Source organism: Nylanderia fulva, unplaced genomic scaffold (genome assembly GCF_048542155.1).
Source record: "Nylanderia fulva isolate GAGA-0341 unplaced genomic scaffold, ASM4854215v1 Scaffold8, whole genome shotgun sequence".
Taxonomy (NCBI): domain Eukaryota; kingdom Metazoa; phylum Arthropoda; class Insecta; order Hymenoptera; family Formicidae; genus Nylanderia; species Nylanderia fulva.
The window spans coordinates 4,412,262-4,432,855 of record NW_028190916.1 but is presented as its reverse complement, the minus strand read 5'-3'; the positions used below and the strand labels follow the sequence as shown (position 1 = coordinate 4,432,855).

At 35.2% G+C, this 20,594-nt stretch overlaps 3 protein-coding genes across 3 annotated transcripts in view; 2 read left to right on the top strand and 1 right to left on the bottom strand.

Annotated features, from left to right (window-relative positions):
• Window positions 1-20,594, bottom strand: part of LOC114936715 (uncharacterized) — a 98,030-nt gene that overhangs the window by 41,763 nt on the left and 35,673 nt on the right.
• Window positions 7,956-10,591, top strand: LOC114936716 (alpha-glucosidase-like). Its single transcript, XM_029310004.2, has 2 exons — window positions 7,956-9,230; window positions 9,809-10,591. Exons 1-2 carry the CDS (start codon window positions 7,987-7,989, stop codon window positions 10,281-10,283), a joined length of 1,719 nt encoding a protein of 572 aa, XP_029165837.2. The 5' UTR covers window positions 7,956-7,986; the 3' UTR covers window positions 10,284-10,591.
• On the top strand, window positions 11,100-13,498 carry LOC114936717 (alpha-glucosidase-like). The gene is given in 3 exon segments (XM_029310005.2): window positions 11,100-11,988; window positions 11,990-12,546; window positions 12,911-13,498. Coding segments are annotated over 3 exon segments (1,707 nt in total). The 5' UTR covers window positions 11,100-11,313; the 3' UTR covers window positions 13,386-13,498.

Sequence of the window (20,594 nt, the reverse complement as noted above, 5' to 3'; positions counted from 1 at the left end):
TTAGAAAAGGTGGGTAAAATTTCATCAAGTATGCTAATTACATATCTTTAATTTATCTGCCTGCAAAATTCATTGCTTCCCTTATACAGCTTCTCTATCTGTAAATATGCCTCGACAATAGAGAATTTCCCTCTCTGGAAAGTATTCCATTTCTCCTTTTATTATTCCTTTCTTCATCTAAACTCCAGCACTTTATGCGCGATGAATGTTATCTTGAAATTACAATACATTCGACGCGTATTACCTCAGTTTCGCGAAATCAGTTCCCATCCGTTCGCCGGAAGTTTCTTTGCGGAGAGCCTTTCGCGGACTATATCCCGTCTGTCGTCTCGGTTCTCCATTTCGCGCGAGTTTCTGGCTTTCCTTTGCGACGAGGCGACCGCGTGCAATAGTCGTGTAATGAGGTGCCAGACAGCGCCTCGCGGAGTCGTTTATATCGGGACCCGGCAAAGTTTCCGAAAGGAAGGTCGGCGACCGACCGAGGAGCCTTCCCGGATTTCACGGCCGGAAGGAGACGACGACCAGTCTGCACTCTTTGTGTTCGCATAATTATTTAAAAAAAAGAAGGACAGAAAGGAGGGAACGAATGAAAGATCTCCCTTTCCTCTCTTGCGAACTTGATCCGCGCGGCTTTGAATTACGGTCGCGGTGCATTTCTACGAGATATCGTCCGGCTACGCAAAGTTTTGAAGAGAGCTACGAGAGAGGTAGGTATATATATATATATATATATATATATATATATATACACATTCCTATATAGTTGTATACACACAGTGGAAGCCGATCGCAAAGTCACGTCTGGCTTTATAGCGGACATGAGCGGAAATCAGAAATATCCCTTTTCTTGGTACCTCTTTTAACCCTTTGCGTTCAATGTTAGCTCTCTGTCGTAATATAGATGCGATTACATTACGAAATTAAATTCGAGTTTTTCAAAATATTCTGAAATTCTAAACGCGGAATAGTCAAATAATAATAATAATCTGATATTGCGCATTTTTTATATGTTTTTAACGTTCGTACAAAGACAAAATTAGTGGGTTTATTTTGAGATGAAAAATCTCTGCAAAAGGTTAAAAGGATTTAAAAGTTTTTCTTTATATCGAAACTGTTTGTATACTAATTGTAAAAGCGTTCTAATATAGTATATTTCAATAATGGCAATTTTTGTAATTGTATTGTGCACAATTTTTGGAGAAACAATAATAATAATAATAATAATAATATACAATTTCTCTTGTTAGGTAAAACTGTGCTTAGCGTATTTCATGGAATATTATATTATTTGCTGATTAATTAGCATGATATCACAATTCGCACATTTCACAAAAGATAATAATGTTAGTTTTGTTGTTTATTATCGTCATCATTCAAAGGAAGTATGCATTTGTTTAATTGAATAATGCGACCATAACACTTACAATGATAATTATCATTACACACACACACACGCGCACACACATTATATGTATACACACTTATTAATGAATACCTAATTTTCAATTTATTATCAAAATTTAATAAATAAATTTGCACATATTTTACAGATTTATATATATATTACAAGAATGATAGAATGTGCATTTATATTCAATGCTTTGAAAAATAATAGAATTATCCTCAAATTTATGTTTTTTTTCGAAAAGTCAGTAGACTGTAGAACGTGAAAGTATTCCTTTAAAAATAAAATCTCGACGGCAATCGGAGCCTATGCGGATGACATGCACAAAATTAATAAATTAAAATGAGATCTCAAGTCAAACTCATTTATTAAATTCTAAACGTTTCGACCCACTTCGGGTCTTCTTCAGTAGCTGCAAAATACAAAGAAACAAAAATAGAAGATAATCGGTACAATCAGAAAATTATAAAACTCGTATACATACAATCCGCAAATAAATTAAAAATCATTCTCCTCCCTATTCAGATGGGGGTATATTGAAAAAGAGTGTATTATTCCACGAGATGAATTTTTATTGGCAATTCGTTTTATTATGAATTCGACTTATTTTATGTTTAATAATGTATGTTATCAACAGACTTTTGGCACGCCTATGGGTTCCCCCCTCTCACCGATTATTGCGGATATCACGTTGCAAGATTTGGAGAGTAGAGCGATTGCTGCGATTCCATTGTCATTTCCATTTTATTTTAGATATGTTGACGATATCGCGTTGGCGGCCCCACCCTCCATGCTTAAAATAGTTTTAAACACTTTCAATTCTTTCCATCCTAGATTGCAGTTCACCATGGAGGAGGGGGTTGACAACCGATTGAATTTTTTAGATGTCACCATTATTATAAATAATGGGAGCATTGAGTTTGATTTGTTTCATAAGCCGACGTATTCAGGTAGATATTTAAATTTTGAATCGCAGCATCCTCTCTGTCATAAAATAGGCACCATTATCAGCCTCATAGATAGAGTTTTTTGGCTATCTCATCCGAAATTCCATAAAGTTAACTTTGAGTCTATGATTGGAGTTCTTTTGTCTAATAATTATCCTCTCAATTTGATATTTCATACATTACAAGCGCGGTTAAAAAAGTTGTTCTTCCGCTATAATAATAAGTTGCATAACAATAGAGCAAATGTATGCAATGACAAGATTCTAACGCAGAAAAAAGTTTCGTACTTTAATATTCCGTATATTAATAATGTATCGAAGAGAATCGAGGACATTACACGTGATTTGGATGTCATTCCATCATATACAGCAATTAACAGTCTCCGTAAATTCATTAAAGTACACAAGGATAAGTTACCAAGAGAACTCCATAATAATGTAGTTTATAAAATTGATTGTATGGATTGTGATGCGTCGTACGTAGGGCAGACGGGTAGATTGTTGAAAACTAGGATGAAAGAACATCGCAACAACATAAAAAGAAACGCGTCACAATTATCAGTCATATCGGAACATAGATTATTGAACCATGAATTTAATTGGGAGGATGTAAAAGTCTTAGACGAGGAGCCTTTTTTAGGTAAACGTTTGATATCCGAAATGATCCACATAAAACGTCAGAGGAATAGTTTAAATTTACATAGCGACACTGATAAATTAAACGAGAATCTTGATCTGTTAATAGAAAAATTTACCAAAATCTAGCTTTGTGATTTTACATAACCGGGTTTTTTTGTTAGACTTTTGACATGAGTGCCGATTAGTTTAGTTGTTTTTATTTTTATTTTTATTTTCATATTTTATTTTTATATTTGTTTTTTGCGTATATATGTATCGACTGTGTCGAGGTAGAATACCGCACAGTCGTTAGAGTGATGTGTCACGTGTAGCATCGTCTTCTCTCTGTTTTTGCTGTCGGGGTGAGTGTTCTTCCCGGTTCTTAATTTTTAATTCTTGTGAATTGTTCTACGTTTAATTTATACCATGTTGATTAGTGTTGGTAGGGAGTCACTGCTCCGCTTCCTTCCTGACGATGGTCACCGTTAGGGAGACACTCCGACGGCCGGACGGTTTGAATAGGGAGGAGAATGATTTTTAATTTATTTGCGGATTGTATGTATACGAGTTTTATAATTTTCTGATTGTACCGATTATCTTCTATTTTTGTTTCTTTGTATTTTGCAGCTACTGAAGAAGACCCGAAGTGGGTCGAAACGTTTAGAATTTAATAAATGAGTTTGACTTGAGATCTCATTTTAATTTATTAATTTTGTGCATGTCATCCGCATAGGCTCCGATTGCCGTCGAGATTTTATTTTTATTGTAACACAATAATTCGAGCCGAGATTAATAGTTTTTTTATATTCCTTTAAGTTATGCTAAAATGTTCGGGTAGTTTCACTTCGAGTTTATTCAAAGTTAGACGGTGGGGAGTATTCTTCGGTGAAATCTAGATACGAAAGTTCGCGCTGCAAATGGAAGGAATGCCATGAATTTTAGAAGAATGTGTTACATGTCGACGATTGTCTGAGAGACGCAACAGATGCCGAAGGAAAGGAGACACACTATACTTTTAGATAAGATCCGAGAGCCTTCTAATGACACCGAAAACTTTTTTGCGTATACAGATACACCGTTTCAATTTCAAGAAAATTTGCCAATGTAACATGATTTCTACCAAATGACGCGGATATATCTCGCGATCTAACCCAGAGTTTCAAGAGTACAACAGATATTTGTTATTTGCAGTCGCGCAAGTATTTTTCCGGCACTTCTTTTCTTCCTCTAACGCCGAGTGATTATACGACGACTTCCGCGCGCTTCGGACTTTCAGCAACTTCTAAAAACATTTCTTCGCAAGAGTTTACGAGATAAACTTGCCGATGTGGCCGGACGGAGACTCTCGTTGGACTCTCGGCCGAAGGTCCGTGTCCTGGAGCAGCACACGCCGCAGCCACGAACGAGGGCTAATAACCTGGGAAGTTAATTACTGCCGTAAACTGCGAGAAGGGTTGTTTGCTTACCCCATCGCGCCGTCGAGAGTAACTGACATAAGGTAGCCTCGTTACTCCAAACTCCCTGCTTACGTTCGTCGGTCCATCGGAGCGATCGCGTATCGTCAAGACCTTTCTCGCGGCGAAAATTGACTTAATGCCGTGTCACCGCGTTCGAAAACTACGCGGAAAATCAAGCGTACGTCTGGTCACACGGGTCAGCTTTAATTAGATGATAACAACGCGCGCGCGCGCGCGCGCGACGGAAATTGGCTCCCGTCACGAGAGGACGCGATTGCGAGCGGGCACTATTTTTGAGATCGGGGGAAATGATCGTGTTCTGATTTCCTTTCATTAATTCGTAACTTGACGCGTGTCATAATTTGCATCGTAAAACCTTTTATTTATTTCGGAAATTGTAGGTACGCATTTCTCTTTATCGAATGCATTTAGTAAGAGGTATACCTATATATTTATAAATACAGAATGTTTTACATATTTCAATGAATTCTCGTCGCAAAAATATTCTTGTGCGCGTATTAATAGTGTTTTCATTACAAATTTATTATATTGTAAAGAATAGGTCATTTGTAACACAAAATAAATCTTATTAGGAAATAAACATTAATATACTATTAATGTTACGTATTTCCTAACAAGATTTATTTTGTGTTACAAATGACCTATTCTTTACAATAATAAATTTGTAATCAAGCATTTTATAACAATAACATTGTATAATGAAAACACTATTAATACGCGCACAAGAATATTTTTGCGATGAAAATATATTGACATATATATTCTGTATTTATAAATATATACCTATATTTTTAATTTAAATTGTGTGAAAATAACGTAATAAATTCTATCATGAGATATGTGTACATGTGTCTGATAAGAATAAAAATAATAAAAATATGCCAATATATATTTCCAAAATTTACTAGTGGAAATTATATAATAATATCCTAATTAAATATTATATATATTATAAGAGATAAAATAAAATCTATGTTAAATTTATGCCAGTGACAGTCAACAGTGGAAATAATGCCATTAATAAGAATGATGCATCATCTCAGCAAAATTGTCTTTATCGTCTGTCTGGATAATGAATGAATTAAGTTGGCCATAAGCCATGAAGAAAATTACCCGTATAAATAACACCCGGAGACTTCACAGCCGTGGTGAGCCGTATGAGAATTTTTGCTGACGGTAATATTTTCCGACCACCTCGCTGCATTCGTAACCGTAAATTATTCCGTAAAACGCAAAGCGTTTTTGTCGGTTATGTTCTTTAAAGTCTCTGTGCTTTTAATCCGCGGCCAATTTACACGTTGTCGCTTTATTTTTCACCGTCCGCACAACTTGTACGATTTCTCCTGCTTGTTTTAATGCTCTTATTTGGTCGTGATGTTATCCGATTTTTATGTGATTAGGATGAAGTACGGTTTCCCTGAAAACATCTAAACGCGATTATAGAAACTTACATCTCTATTAGTCGGATTTACAGATAATTTATCCTGCATAGATAAGCTTACACTCTCCTTTCTCGTATTATTGTCTCTACTAGAAAGTGTCTGTTTAATGCAGAGAAATGGTTGAAATAATCATTCTTTATACAACCGAGCATTAGCAATCTTTGTACTTAATTTTCTTTTTACAATGATAACTCTTCATCTCTCGTTTCACTGATCTCGACTGATCGACAGATGAAATTATGTTTATATTGCATTGAAAAAATAGATATGCATTTTTTTCATTGAGATATAACACTAGCATTTTACTTCAAACGCGAACGTTGCTATGGAACACATCAAAGAATCGCAAAGTGCAAGCCGCTTTTCCGGAGTGAATGTTTCCCAGGTATCCGACAGAGCCGAGAATAAGAGCAAAGGAGAGTAGAGAGATATAAAGGGCTGTTTCTATCAAGACTTTTTCCATTTATCAGACAATTTTCCAAAGAGACATGTAAAAAGGCAGATGGCAGATATATTCATAGCAAGAATTATTATGTAACTTTAGTCATAAGACCATTCGAGTTTCGTGTGCAACAATGTGTGTCATATTCTGTATAAAGAAGGTAAAACTTTCTATTGATGTACTTTTCGCGGTATGAGAATGCGAAAAAAACTGCGCATTGTATCGAAGAGAGACCATCGCATAAATAATAATATCATTTTATGAATCGAGACCGCGATCGATTTATGTAACGAAAAAGTATTGTGTGCTTCGTAACCTCTCGATTTATTTCCCTTTTTTCTTTCCGCGGAAATTATTCTCTCGCCGATTGCATCGCCAGGCTGATTTTTACCGCATCCTTTATGATACAACTTTTGCCCGAAAAAATGATGGCACTTTATTATATTACAGAACGAATAGTTTACTTCAAAGGATTGCCATTGAATTTTCGAGGTAGAAGCGAAATTCTCTCATATCGGTCTTGAATACTCAACACACCTAGGCTAATGAAAAATGATCTTCGACGTGGAAAAAAAATTTTTGCAACGATGTTCACGATATTTCGCGGTAATAGCAAATTTATTCTCGGTAGAGAGCTCGACGCCCGTTGCAAAGATTAAATTGACCCCCGCGACGATGCCGTAAAAGAAATGCATCGGGAGAGGAAAGGGTGGCGAACCACCTGTATAATTAGGCATAGGACGCGATAGCAGTTACGAGGCCAACACGCATAAACGCCTTGCTCACGCGAGATGGTGCGGCTCTAGATGTTCGCCATTTTTCAAACGACCGAGGGTCGAAAAATCTTATCGCCCGCCGCAAGCCGACGTTATAACTGGTGCGCGGTGTTGCGAGGTCGGCGCTTTTCGCAGGAAACTGCAAATCTCTTTCTGTCTAAGACCGAGTTATAATAATGCGCATCTGGCTGTGTACGGTTTCGCGAATTTCCAAAGTGCCCAGCGAAATCGATTCTCGCACATGTCGATGCACATGTCAGCGCGTTTCGCCGCGGGGATTTTGGTGAAATCTCGTGGCGTACTACTATTTTGAAATCTAAAATACGAAATTGGGTTATCAACGGTGTATCGCAAAACACACGTGAAATGTTTTGTGAAACGTTTTATGGAAAATATTTCGCGTACCGATTATTTTCAATTACGTTCAAACACGACGATTACTTGAGATATGTTATATCAACTTATCTTTGTTTTTAGATTAAACAAACAACATGGCAATGAAATATTTCACATGTAGTAAATAACAGATAAACAAGTTGTTGAACGTTTGTGCTCGATACGATAATAGTCACGATTTTTAAATTTATATTCGTTTCTAATCATTGCTGTTAAAATATGTAAAACAGTAACCTCTGAATAATTATCACGGTCTTACTCGATAATATAAAAATAAAACGGTATGAGAAATTATTCAATGTTATTTGATATACTAATACGATAACAAAAAATTTGTGTATCGATCTTAGTATCGATTACTGAAAGCAAATTAATCAAATGTCAAAGCGATAACAGTATCTATCTGTTGAGAGATTGTGCGTGACATTTTTTAAAGTTCATAATATAAAAGCGAGGAATAATCAACCGAGGCAAACAGTCATCATGCTTCGCTTGTGCATCATTGTTGCAGCTTCGTTGATCGTTTTGACCGGCTCGGTCTCGATTCAGAAAGCCGGTAAAGATTGGTACAAGAACAGTCTGATATATCAGATTTATCCGAGAAGTTACAAGGACAGTAATGGAGATGGCATAGGTGATTTGAACGGTATCACCAGCAAATTAGAACATATCGCGAATATTGGCGCCGACGCGTTGTGGTTATCACCGATCTATACCAGCCCGCAAGCAGATTTTGGCTATGACGTTGCCAATTTTACCGATATCAATCCAGAGTATGGTACCTTAGCTGACTTTGACAGACTTGTGGCGAAAGCAAAGTCCCTCGGGCTGAAAGTGCTTCTTGATTTCGTGCCGAATCACAGCTCTGATGAGCACGAATGGTTCAAGAAGAGCGTCCAACGGATCGCACCTTACGACGAGTATTATGTCTGGCGTGATGCAAAAATAGTAAACGGCACCAGGCAACCCCCGAATAACTGGTTGAGCGTCTTCCAAGGCTCCGCTTGGAAATGGAACGAGGTACGCAATCAATATTATCTGCATCAGTTCGCCACCGGACAGCCGGATCTCAACTATCACAGCACTGCATTGCAAGAAGAGATGAGGAACGTGTTAACATTCTGGATGGATCGTGGCGTGGAAGGCTTTCGCATCGACGCCATCAATCACATGTACGAGGATGCCCGCTTTCTGGACGAGCCCCGATTAGATACACCTGGATTACCAGACGATGACTACGAGACCTTGGACCATCTTTATACGAAGAATCTTCTCGAGACTTACGAAGTTCTCAAGTCTTGGAGACAGCTAATGGACAATCATTCCCCGACTGCCGACACAAAGATGATTCTCACCGAGGCCTATACGGATTTCGATCTCACTATATTATACTATACATCGGGCTCGACTGTTCCATTCAACTTCATGTTTATTTCTGATCTAAACGATAAGTCTAACGCGGCTGATTTCAAGCGCCTCATCGATCGCTGGATGAATAATATACCTGACAATCCTGCGTACGTTGCGAACTGGGTGGTGGGTAATCACGATAATCATCGCGCGGCTTCTAGATTCGGTGAGAAACGGGCCGATCAACTTTCTATGCTGGCGATCGTTTTACCCGGCGTAAGCGTGATTTACAATGGTGACGAGATCGGCATGCCCGACAGAGATTTTACGTATGAAGAAACCAAGGATCCCGCCGGATGCAACGCTGGACCCGACAGGTACTAACACGAGCACAGATAAATCTGAATTGTATTACGTAATATTGTAGCAAACTTGAAACGGAATCCATAAATATGCATTTTTGTATTTGCGATTCATTTTTTTGTATATATTGTAATATTAATTCTGAATACAGTAATATAATAGAAAATCGATTTCAAATTTATTAATTATTATGAAATTAAATCAAAAACTATTATTATTCGGTACATACGTTATTATTCAGTACAATACTATTATTATTCAGAGTTCTTATTAATTTATGTATGTATTCAGATTGTTATTCAGATTTGTATATAAATTAAGTTATTGATAGCAATTTAATTAACTTAATTACCTTAGAATTTGGTCAGAGTGTAATTATTTTAGAATGAAATTGATTTTTTCCATGATATTGCGTGTGTTAAATACATATGTACGTATTACCTATTTTAATTTAAAAAATAAATTTAAAAATAATTTTCTTAAAAAAAATGTTACATTCAATATTTGATTTTAAACTCTATTAATTAAATTTGTAAAACAATCTTTTTATACAAGCATTAAATAATTTAATTCATTATCACAATTATTTTAGGTACTACTTGAAGTCGCGAGATCCGGAAAGAACGCCTTTCCAGTGGGACAGCAGCACTAGTGCTGGTTTCTCTACGAGCAATGAAACGTGGCTTCCGGTGAACAGCAATTATAAAATTCTGAATTTAGCGGTCCAACAACTGTCGGCCGTGTCTCACTACAAAGTGTTCAAGTCCCTGGGGCAATTGAAGAAGAAACCCGTCATCGAGCAAGGCTCTCTAGAGATCGTGTTGGTAACAGAAAAAATTCTAGGAGTCGTACGACGACATAACACAACCGTTGTAGCTCTCCTGGTTAACTTTGCCGACACACCGGTCACCGTTGACGCCAGGACTTGGATGAATATCCCGGAGCAGTTGATCGTCTATGCACCTAGCGTGCACTCCAACCTAGTTGTAGGATCGCGCGTTGACACGACTAACATTACCGTGCCTGGCTCGGCCTCCGTCGTGCTCACCACAGCAGATTTGGTTTAGCAAATTCCTGCTTATCTCATACTCGTGGATAACTCTCTACTAAAGCGAAGTTTCAGTTATACATGTGTGTAAATGTATGTACAAGTCACTTTCTCGACGAGCGTCTTGTATTAATCTGTGTTGAGAAATAGACACTCGAAGTAAAATCGAAATTTTCTTGTTTCATTTATATCTTCCGCTGACTGGCTAATTTTATTCGTCATTAATTATTGTGTATTCAAAATTAATTATGAGCTTATTCGTCTGTGTATTTATACATACAAATAAATGTATTTTTATTCGAAATAAATTATCTGAATTGAAAGAAATAGATGATTTTTTATATTGTGTAATTGATTCTTGATTGCTTTTTAATTTTAATAAAATTTACCGCTTATTCTTTTATTTCTATTTTAATATAAGTTTTTTTTTATTTTTACTTTTGTTTAATACACAGTACATTATTTTAATTAATTTTTTTTATTTCTTATTTCTGGATGTAATCTATTCTTTTTAATCGTTACTGTGTGGAACTGCAAAGGTGATAATAATGCAAAAATATTCTTATATAATCGTGATAATTATCACTATAGATAATATTTCCAGATAATATTTCTCTAGAATATGAAAACAATGATTATATGAAAACAAATATATATATATATATATATATATATATATGGTTTCATATTATTTTTATTATTTTAGAAATATTATCTGAAAATATTATCTACTGATTAATTATCACAATTAAAAAGAATATATATTTTTTATACATGCATGTATTTTATACACACATATACATACATATAAAATATCAATAACATCATTCTACAAAAATGAGTTATCGTTATCAATTAAAGTTTTGAATTTAGATAAAAGAATATCAATTGATTAATCGAGATACGAGTTTATCAATTAAAAATTATGATATTCCAATGTATAATATCTCTCTCTTTTCTCTCTCTTTTTTCTCTATGTCGTTAAACATTTTTCAGAATTTCTCATACAGTATAAAAGCGCATCGAAATCAATAATTGTATTAGTCATTATGCTTCGCCTGTATATTTTCATTACGGTGTTGATTGCTCTAACTACCTCGATATCGATTAAAAAAACGGGCAAAAATTGGTATAAAAACAGTCTGGTGTATCACGTCTATCCGAGAAGCTTCAAGGACAGTAATGGGGACGGCATAGGCGATCTGAATGGCATCACGAGCAAGTTGGAACACATCGCGGACCTCGGCGCGGATGCATTATGGCTGTCGCCGATCTATACCAGTCCGCAGTTTGATTTCGGGTATGACGTCGCTAATTACACCGACGTCGACGAGAACTACGGTACCTTGGCCGATTTCGACAAGCTCGTGGCGAAGGCGAAATTCCTCGGGTTGAAAGTAATTCTCGATTTCGTGCCGAATCACAGCTCTCACGAGCACGAATGGTTCAAGAAGAGTGTCCAACGCATCAAGCCCTATGACGAGTATTATGTCTGGCGTGACGCGAAAATAGTAAACGGCATTAGAAAGCCACCGAATAACTGGCTGAGTGTTGTTCGAGGCTCCGCTTGGGAATGGAACGAGGCACGGAAACAATATTACCTGCATCAATTCAACATTCCTCAAGCGGACCTCAATTATCGTAGCGCCGCATTGCAGCAAGAAATGAAGAATGTACTGAATTTCTGGTTGAATCGAGGTGTAGATGGTTTTCGCATCGATGCCTATTAGCCACTTATTTGAGGACGCTTGTTTCTTGGACGAGCCACGAAGAAACATTTCCGGCTCATCGGAAGATGATTATGAGACTCTGGATCACATTTACACGAGAAATTTTGCCGAAATATATGATGTTCTCAAATCTTGGAGAGAACTGATGGACAATCATTCGATGACTACTGACACAAAAATGATTCTGACTGAGGCCGACACAGATTTCGAATTGTATTACAAATCGGGTTCGAACGTGCCGTTCAATTTTATGTTTATTCTTGATTTAAACGACAAATCTAGTGCCGCTGACTTTAAACGCCTCATCGATCGTTGGATGAACAATGTACCTAACAATCCGGCGTACGTTGCGAACTGGGTAGTGGATAATCACGATAATCATCGAGCGGCTTCCAGATTCGGTGAAAAACGGGCAGATCAACTTTCTATGCTGGCAACTATTTTACCTGGCGTTAGCGTCATTTATAACGGCGACGAGATCGGCATGCTCGACAGGAATTTTACGTATGAGGAAACCAAGGATCCTATCGGATGCATTGCTGGACCCAATAAGTACGTTTCACAAATAAAGATGAATTGTTATATAACGCAATAGAATTGTTACACAACTCAATAAAAATAAATTTGCATAGAATTTCAAAACACAGTAGATTATATAATAATAGAACACATAAATGCATAACTATAATTTGCACATTTACGTTTTTAAAAAAATATAATAAAAATAGAATTTTTTATATAAAGTAAGAATGAAGTTATATAATTATATTAAAAATATTAAATAAAATTATGAAAAAGCTTGAATTAAATTTTAAAGATTCATATGTATAAAAAAAGCTTTCAAAATTTATTTATAATAGAGATGTAATTTTTAAATATATATTCAATAAATTTGTCGACTTTATTGCGTTTTCAGATATCATTTAAAATCGCGAGATCCAGAAAGAACGCCATTTCAATGGGACAATAGTACCAGCGCCGGTTTTTCCACTAACAATCAAACGTGGCTTCCGGTGAACAGCAATTACGAAACTCTAAATTTGGCGGCGCAGAGAATCACGGCCGGGTCTCATTACAAAGTATTTAAATCGCTGTCACGATTGAAAAGGAAGCCCATTATCGAGCAAGGTTCTCTGCAGACCGTGTTGGTCACCGAGAACATGCTCGGAATTATACGACGACACGGCGCATCCGTCGTGGCTCTCGTGATTAACTTTGCTGACACGTCGGTCACTGCCGATGCTAGGACTTGGATGAATATTCCAGAGCAGTTGATCGCTTATGCGTCCAGCGTGCATTCTAAGCTGTCCGCAGGATCGCGAATTGACACGACTCGCATCACTGTGTCCGGTTCGGCCTCTGTCGTGCTCATTACAGAAGATTTGATTTAGTAAACTTCTACCTGGGATATTTACAAACAACTTTCTCATAAAGCGAAGCTTTAGATATACACATACATATGTATAGACGTATATAAGCTACAATATATTACATTATAATTGCATATGTGTGTATGTTTTTATTCATGTATACAAATTTTATATTTAATATATATTAATATTTATATTTTAATATTATATATTATATATTATATAAATAAATTGGAAAATATAAGCACAAGCTTATATGCATTTATGTAGCTTTAATTACAAGCTTTTTCATATGATTCCATATAATATTCTTAATGCAAACTTTATACTCGTATAACTTATTATATTTTTGTTTTAGAAATTGTAAATGTGCATTTGCGAGTTCTATTTTAAATCTACTGTGTTATAAAATTTATCCAAATTTCTTTGATTTAGAATTATGTATGATATCCTATGTATGAGTTCCTGCTTTTATAAAATTGTTATTTTTAATTTATTATAGACGAGTCATAGGGATAAATGATTAAAAAAAACAATATAATAAACTATTTCAATTTTCTTCTGCTAACGTTTCTTTAGGGCAGGTTTAAAAATTTACTCAGCTCTTTTTTCGCCATGCCGGAAGATTTAAAGAAGCGGCATGCGGCCAATGATGGGGCGCACGTTTTCTAGACATGTGGCGAAAGAAAAACAAAATAGCCTCCTGCCTATCTGTTATCTGCTAATTACGCGACGTAATTACGAATCCTTGCATGACCAGTTGGTCGACCGCTGTCGGAAAAATATGTAGGTCTTACCCACTAGGTGATTATGTTTTGCATTTCCGCGTGCAATTACGCTTGATTGCCGTTGGCGAGTTTTGCTGCGTTTTCCGCATAAAAAACAGCCCCGGATCTTGTGTTACTTCTCTGTTGAAAGCATTCGTGTTCGTCTCCCGGTTGACGGAACGGTTGAAGAAACGTTAAAGCGTAGCCCCGTATCTTTATTACCGTTACACAGTCAACAAAATACAAAAGGAGATCCCTCGGAATTAAACTTCGCGCTCGTTTCCATGCCATTCGTTAGCGTCTATCGTCTTTGAAAGAGCCGCGAAACGCAGTTCGCAAGTAAATTCGTAGTTTACAATGCGATGTGATAGGATTGTTACTTGTACCGTACTTCCTTTTCCCCGTTTCGACGATGAAACTTATCATTAACCGTAACTTATTATTAACGCATAGTTGTACGCGAAAGAGATACTTTTACTTACCGTGTTTAGGTGACAAATGCTGTTGCTTAATAAAGGAGATCTACCGTAAAATTGTAGATTTGTAAATTTGTATTGGCCAAACAAATCTCATTCTAATATATAAAATGATGTATATATAAATTGTATGAATATATAAATAACAAATGTTTCGCTCTTTATTCTTTGTATTGATACAAAGAACAAAAATTTAATATATTTCGAGAGTAATTTAAATGCGATATTGAATAATGATACGATATGTAATAATCTTAAATAACGCTTTCTATTATATCGCGTGTAAATTAAATGAATATATAAAATCCTTTTTATGTATTCATTTAATTTATACGCGATACATAATAGAAAGCGTTATTTTGTGCTCTCCTTGCATCGGTATTGAGGACGAAAATTTCATTTAAAGCTTAATCACAGCGATATTGAATAATGTGTGATTTACGTTAAATGATTTATGTCATATCCAAATTGATTAAAAAAATCTATAAAAAAAAGCGCGCGAGCTTCTGGCGTATCTGGTGTTTACCGACGAGTTAAAATTACATCTAACAGAATTGTGTGCTAGAAATGCTACCGCGTATAATAATGCGTATACACACCGACATGTTTGTATTAATTTGCGATGATAATGAAATGATTGTTTGCCGAAAATTTCCTTCGTATGATTCCAACGCTGTTTATGATTGAAATCGATTTATTTGTGCATTACCGAGAGCACATTCGTCACGTGCAAACACCACGTGTGAATTCGTGATACCGAAACGAGAAGATACCCCCTTCCTCTTCCCCGGTAAACATTGATCGATTCACGAAATTGAAATTCAACGGCGTATCGTTGTTTATCCATTGTACTCGAGCGCTTCCATAATCAATTGCGGAGGATTCGTGTATATTTCTATACCGCGTGTATTTGACGTGTAACCTCTTATTGTATTTTTCTTCGTCGGACATGATTGATCATTGTTACTTTTGGCGATAACAAACACTTTATACGCAAACTGCAGGCAAGTGTGTCTGTTTATGTGAGCGCACACGTGTAATAAAACATATACGTACAAATATATATCTTCTCGCCCGAGGTCCGACTAAATCTTGAAGAGAGTGACGACAATGTGTAGTAAGTGCAGCCCTTCGCTCACAATGCCCATGCAGTAACAAGGTTCGTGCAAAGTGCTCGCAAATCAGACTCGATAAAATGGTAATCGCACCTCGGGGTTCACTCGAACGTCCATAAGAGTGAAAGAGAAAAAAAGGAAGAAAAAGCAAAGTCCTTATTCGCTGACAGTTCTTTCCGATGCGCTGCCAATCAGCGCTAGACGGTGAGGTTTTTGCTTCTAAAGTACGCCATAAAATGTATGAAAGGATTGATAGATCGCATTATCAAGCGGGATGTAATTCAGACTTGAAAAAGTACACGAGGGTGAAGTAGAGGAAAGCATATATAAATATGTAACATGCCCATTTGTATGTTGAATATATCTAAAATCTGGACGAGAAAGGGGAGTTAATAAAACATTTATTGCAACTAATAAACACGTTATTAAAAAACCCTAAAGACACAAATTTTATGTAAAAATATTCCTGCAAAATAGACGAAATTCGTTCACAAGTCGGAGAAAATACCTTTATCCTTGCTGAGCGTCCGAGAAAAAGGGTTGAATAACTTCTAAGAAAGTTTTTTTCGGTGATTTATTCGTGTCGTACGGTACCTAAGAATTTACATCCGCGTGTTCGTTTTCCTTTTTACCGGGTTCCGTTAGAAAAGCCACTCTTGTGCACCAGGAAACGGTTTATCGAGATAGAAATTCTGTTTTCGACTCGATTCTAAACTGGGCTGTACAACCGATATGAATGCGCGCGGATACGGAAATGCAGATTCACGCTTCAACAGCTTGCTATATATACGTCTGTTTATTCGCGACACACTAATAAAGGTGCACAACAGTAGGAAGTTAGCTCATCATTTATTAAAGCTATGATTGCAAGTGTGTTTGTGCAGCTTAAAATTATTTCTTTTGCATTTCCATTTCTGCAATTTTGTATCTTCGATAAATTCGATATTATTTGAAAAAGTAATATTTGATATATCAACTCAGTTTCAAATATATTATAATATTAATTGTATTTATTTCCGTATACGCAACATCGCAAAATGTTGCATTTGTGCCATTATCGAGGAACGCAATCATTTTCTGTTTAATTTACACTGGTACAATTCTAGTCAAATACGTAATCAAAAATTTGTATATTCAATACGTTAGTCTCATGCTACAGAGAGAGAAATTTCCTTTATACATATTCTCGAATATCCTATTTTACAAACATATTTACTGCATAGTTCATCAATATACTGTAAAGTTAATTTCTAGTTACTATATAATAATCGTCACCATACTGTACGTGACGGGAAACGGGCGTGGCTGTGACGGCTAATTTCTGGATTGTTAGGGAAGTCCTATTAGCATTGGACTAAATAGATTCTATCCCTCATGTAATGTAACAAAGTCATCATTTAATTAACAACGTACGTATAATTTACAAATAATGTTATTCAATTAGTTCTTTTGTTGCTTTGTAATGAAATTATCACATCTTGCATATTTATAAAAAGCATTACATTCTACTTTGAAAATGTATCATTGCGTGTGTATTTTAGCAAAAATTAGATTTCAAAAATTAAAACCTTTATTTGGAATAAATAAATTAAACGCCAGTTAAATAAAAAGTGTACGAAATTTGAAGCGTCTTGTTATAGATAAGTAAAAATAAATACGTGTATTATATGTCTCGAGAAACAAAGTTGAATCTGATTTGGAATAAATAAATTAAACGCCAGTTAAATAAAAAGTGTACGAAATTTGAAGCGTCTTGTTATAGATAAGTAAAAATAAATACGTGTATTATATGACTCGAGAAACAAAGTTGAATCTGATTTTATCCAATATAAATAACTTGCTACGTAAAAGTCGGTTTAACATTATTACTCGTATCTGCAGACCCAGACAGGGATCAAACGGCAGAGAGCTTCTGGATTTCTCGTTAGGTTCGCGTTCAAAAACAAAGAGATCGTTAGGACATTTATACGGTACGTTGTATCGATAACTCAAGCAAAGCTTCTTACCTTGCCACGCTACAGTCGACGAAATGCGCCAATTGCTGCGGTTCTGTGTCACCGACATCTGTGCCCTATATCGACTGATGCAGCATAAGCTTTGTCTTGCCTTTCTACGAATATTTCGGAGGATATTTCGTCTCGGGCCTCATATATTCCGAGGCCAAAAGCTCAGATCTATTGGTTGACATTCGAATATTCTCTCTCTCCTCCTTCCACCTCTCTCTCTTTCTCTACAATACAAACTATTTGTATGTCAAAGAATCGATTTCGCGTCACGGAATATCTTATCATCATATAATGTATAATTTTATTGTAACTATATTATTATATCGAAAAATTGCGCGATTTTTTAGCTTTGTAATTTCTTTTTTTTTCAATGTTTTAATTTTGCTTTTTTCCCGAGAATATTTAACTGAACGAAATTACAATATATTACACAGATAAATCTCATTTAACACAACGTCAATATCGTAAATAAAAAAGAATTGCTATTATTAAACGCGCGCGATTTTTTACAGTATATAAGAATCGTGAAACATGCACAGGAAATTTCTCTCGGTATATGACTGGAATATATACGCGACATTTGAGCATATAGAGAAAAGCATACTGCAGCGCACTAAAATTGCAACATCGACGAGAGCTTGCACGACACGATTATGGCCTTCCTTGATAACCAATATCCGGTGTGCGAGCTCCTATTGCTAGATGCATGCACCCTGGATGACAAATATGCTCTTACTACGCCTACGGCGCATATATTATTCATACTGCTATTATCATAACGCAATGTCGACTGGTTTACGAAGCAAAGATGCCATATTCGATAGTTGGAAAGTGCTCGAAAACGAGGAGTCATCGAAGGGGATGATCGTGGATCGCGGTTCTCGATTAACAAGACAAGCAACATTTTACGCATCCCGCGAATATGTTTTTCTTCGAAATATTTCAACAGCTCTAATTCCAGAGCTCTGCGTGTTGCTTTACATAATAAATTCAGCTACACGTTACACGTGCAACTATGTGATAAACCTGGCTGTTTTACGCGCACAATCTACGTTCATAACAGAGATAATAATTATCGGAGCAGTTTTAATGCCACATAACGTTCGCGTATATATAAAGAGGCATAAAGAGCTACCCTACGCTTGGTCAACATGTCGGGATGATTTAACGCGATGATAGCACGGATCTCGACTTGCATCGTATTTCATGAGCTGTGATCATGCAGTGGCATGAACGGACGCGGTCGCTTTTGCCGGATGGACCGAGAGGAAGTATCCGTCGGTGAAATGAGACTAATGTACTTGGGGCACATACGCCGATGATGACACATCGTTTATGTGTTCGGTACATACTAGACGACACATGACGCTAAAGCAGCTTCATTATGGGAAAAGGCTAGGTGACAAACATTTGTTCAACCAGATGTTAACATTTTCGAGAAACGCCACGCGATAATCTAAACTAAAGATCACGCAAATGAGACAAAAGTTACATTTCTTTTGTTTAAAACGTTTTTCGTGTAAGCGGTTTACGTATTTAATTTCATAAATATAATTATTTTATATATATATAAGTAAATATATGACAGATTCAAAGCTGAAATGAATCAGATTTATATCTGTAAGGCTCGTATTTTTCAATTAAAAAACTATGTAAAATAGACTTTAAAAACAATGAATTTTTTCACCCGTTATATATTGTTATAATATTATACATGTTAAATACGAGAATTTTAGAAAAACCTTCCTATCTCTCATGTGTGCTAAATATGCGATAGAAAGATAAACAATTTTTTATTTACGGAAAATGTTACAGACAAAAGTACGTAAATATTATATGTAATATTTTTTTTCACAATAGACGTAGTGATGTGTTTTTTCATGCAATTGCCTAAAGCATATATTAAGTTGCAAAGCTACTGTCATTAACAATAAAAATATGGATTGTAAACTAAATTAATATACAAATACATATAATAGTGATTTTTGAAGCTTTTAAAATTAAAATTATTTTCAGTGTTATTGTATTGCGCTTTTGAATGCTTTTTATTTAAATTTTATTTTTAATATTTAGAACTTGTAAAATGTATTAATCCATAAAATTCAATTTTTATAAAAATTTACTAAATATACATTCATTCTCAATCGTGAAAATGTTTTTGTATCTAAATAAGTAATTATTTAATTAACAAAAATACGAATCAGTAAAAAAATGTGTATAAATATAATCTTTTTCATTAATAAATTTTTCCTTTTTCAAGTTTTCAACATTTTTCTCCCCCACAAATATAGTAATAATTTAATTTGTCCACAAATAATTGTGTACATAAGTAGTATACAGAAAAAAATTAGACATCATAATTAAATTTTAGTTGTCCTTATATTACAACCTGAAATTTAATTATCATGCCTAAATTTTATCTATGGTCACTTATACTTTTAGCTATTGTTAAACGGAGAATTTTATAGCTAAAACTATTATAGTTAGCATAGCTAAAATTTAGGCATGATAACTAAATTTTATGTGTAATTTAGGGACAGCTAAAATTTAGCTATAGTAACTAATTTTTTTTCTGTGTAATAAAAAGCTTAACAAAGAAAATATTTGAGTAAAATTGTTATTATAAATTATGCTTAATATTTTTATTTATTTTTTAATAAATCTCATTAACTCATTAAATTACGTGAAAATGTGAATATTACTTTAATTAGATTTATAGGTCTTTTTCTAAAACTTTATTATAATTATATAATTAAAATATCACTAACAATAAGAAAATATCAGCTAAATTTAATTTAAAAAAATTTACTTATGTTTGTGTAATCTGTCCTTTGAATATTTCAGAAAACACAAGATAATGAATCTA

Coding starts and splice junctions, on each gene's coding strand:
- LOC114936716 (XM_029310004.2), top strand. CDS start 7,987: ATGCTTCGCTTGTGCATCATTGTTGCAGCTTCGTTGATCGTTTTGACC. Junction 9,231..9,808: donor TGCAACGCTGGACCCGACAG/GTACTAACACGA, acceptor CAATTATTTTAG/GTACTACTTGAAGTCGCGAG.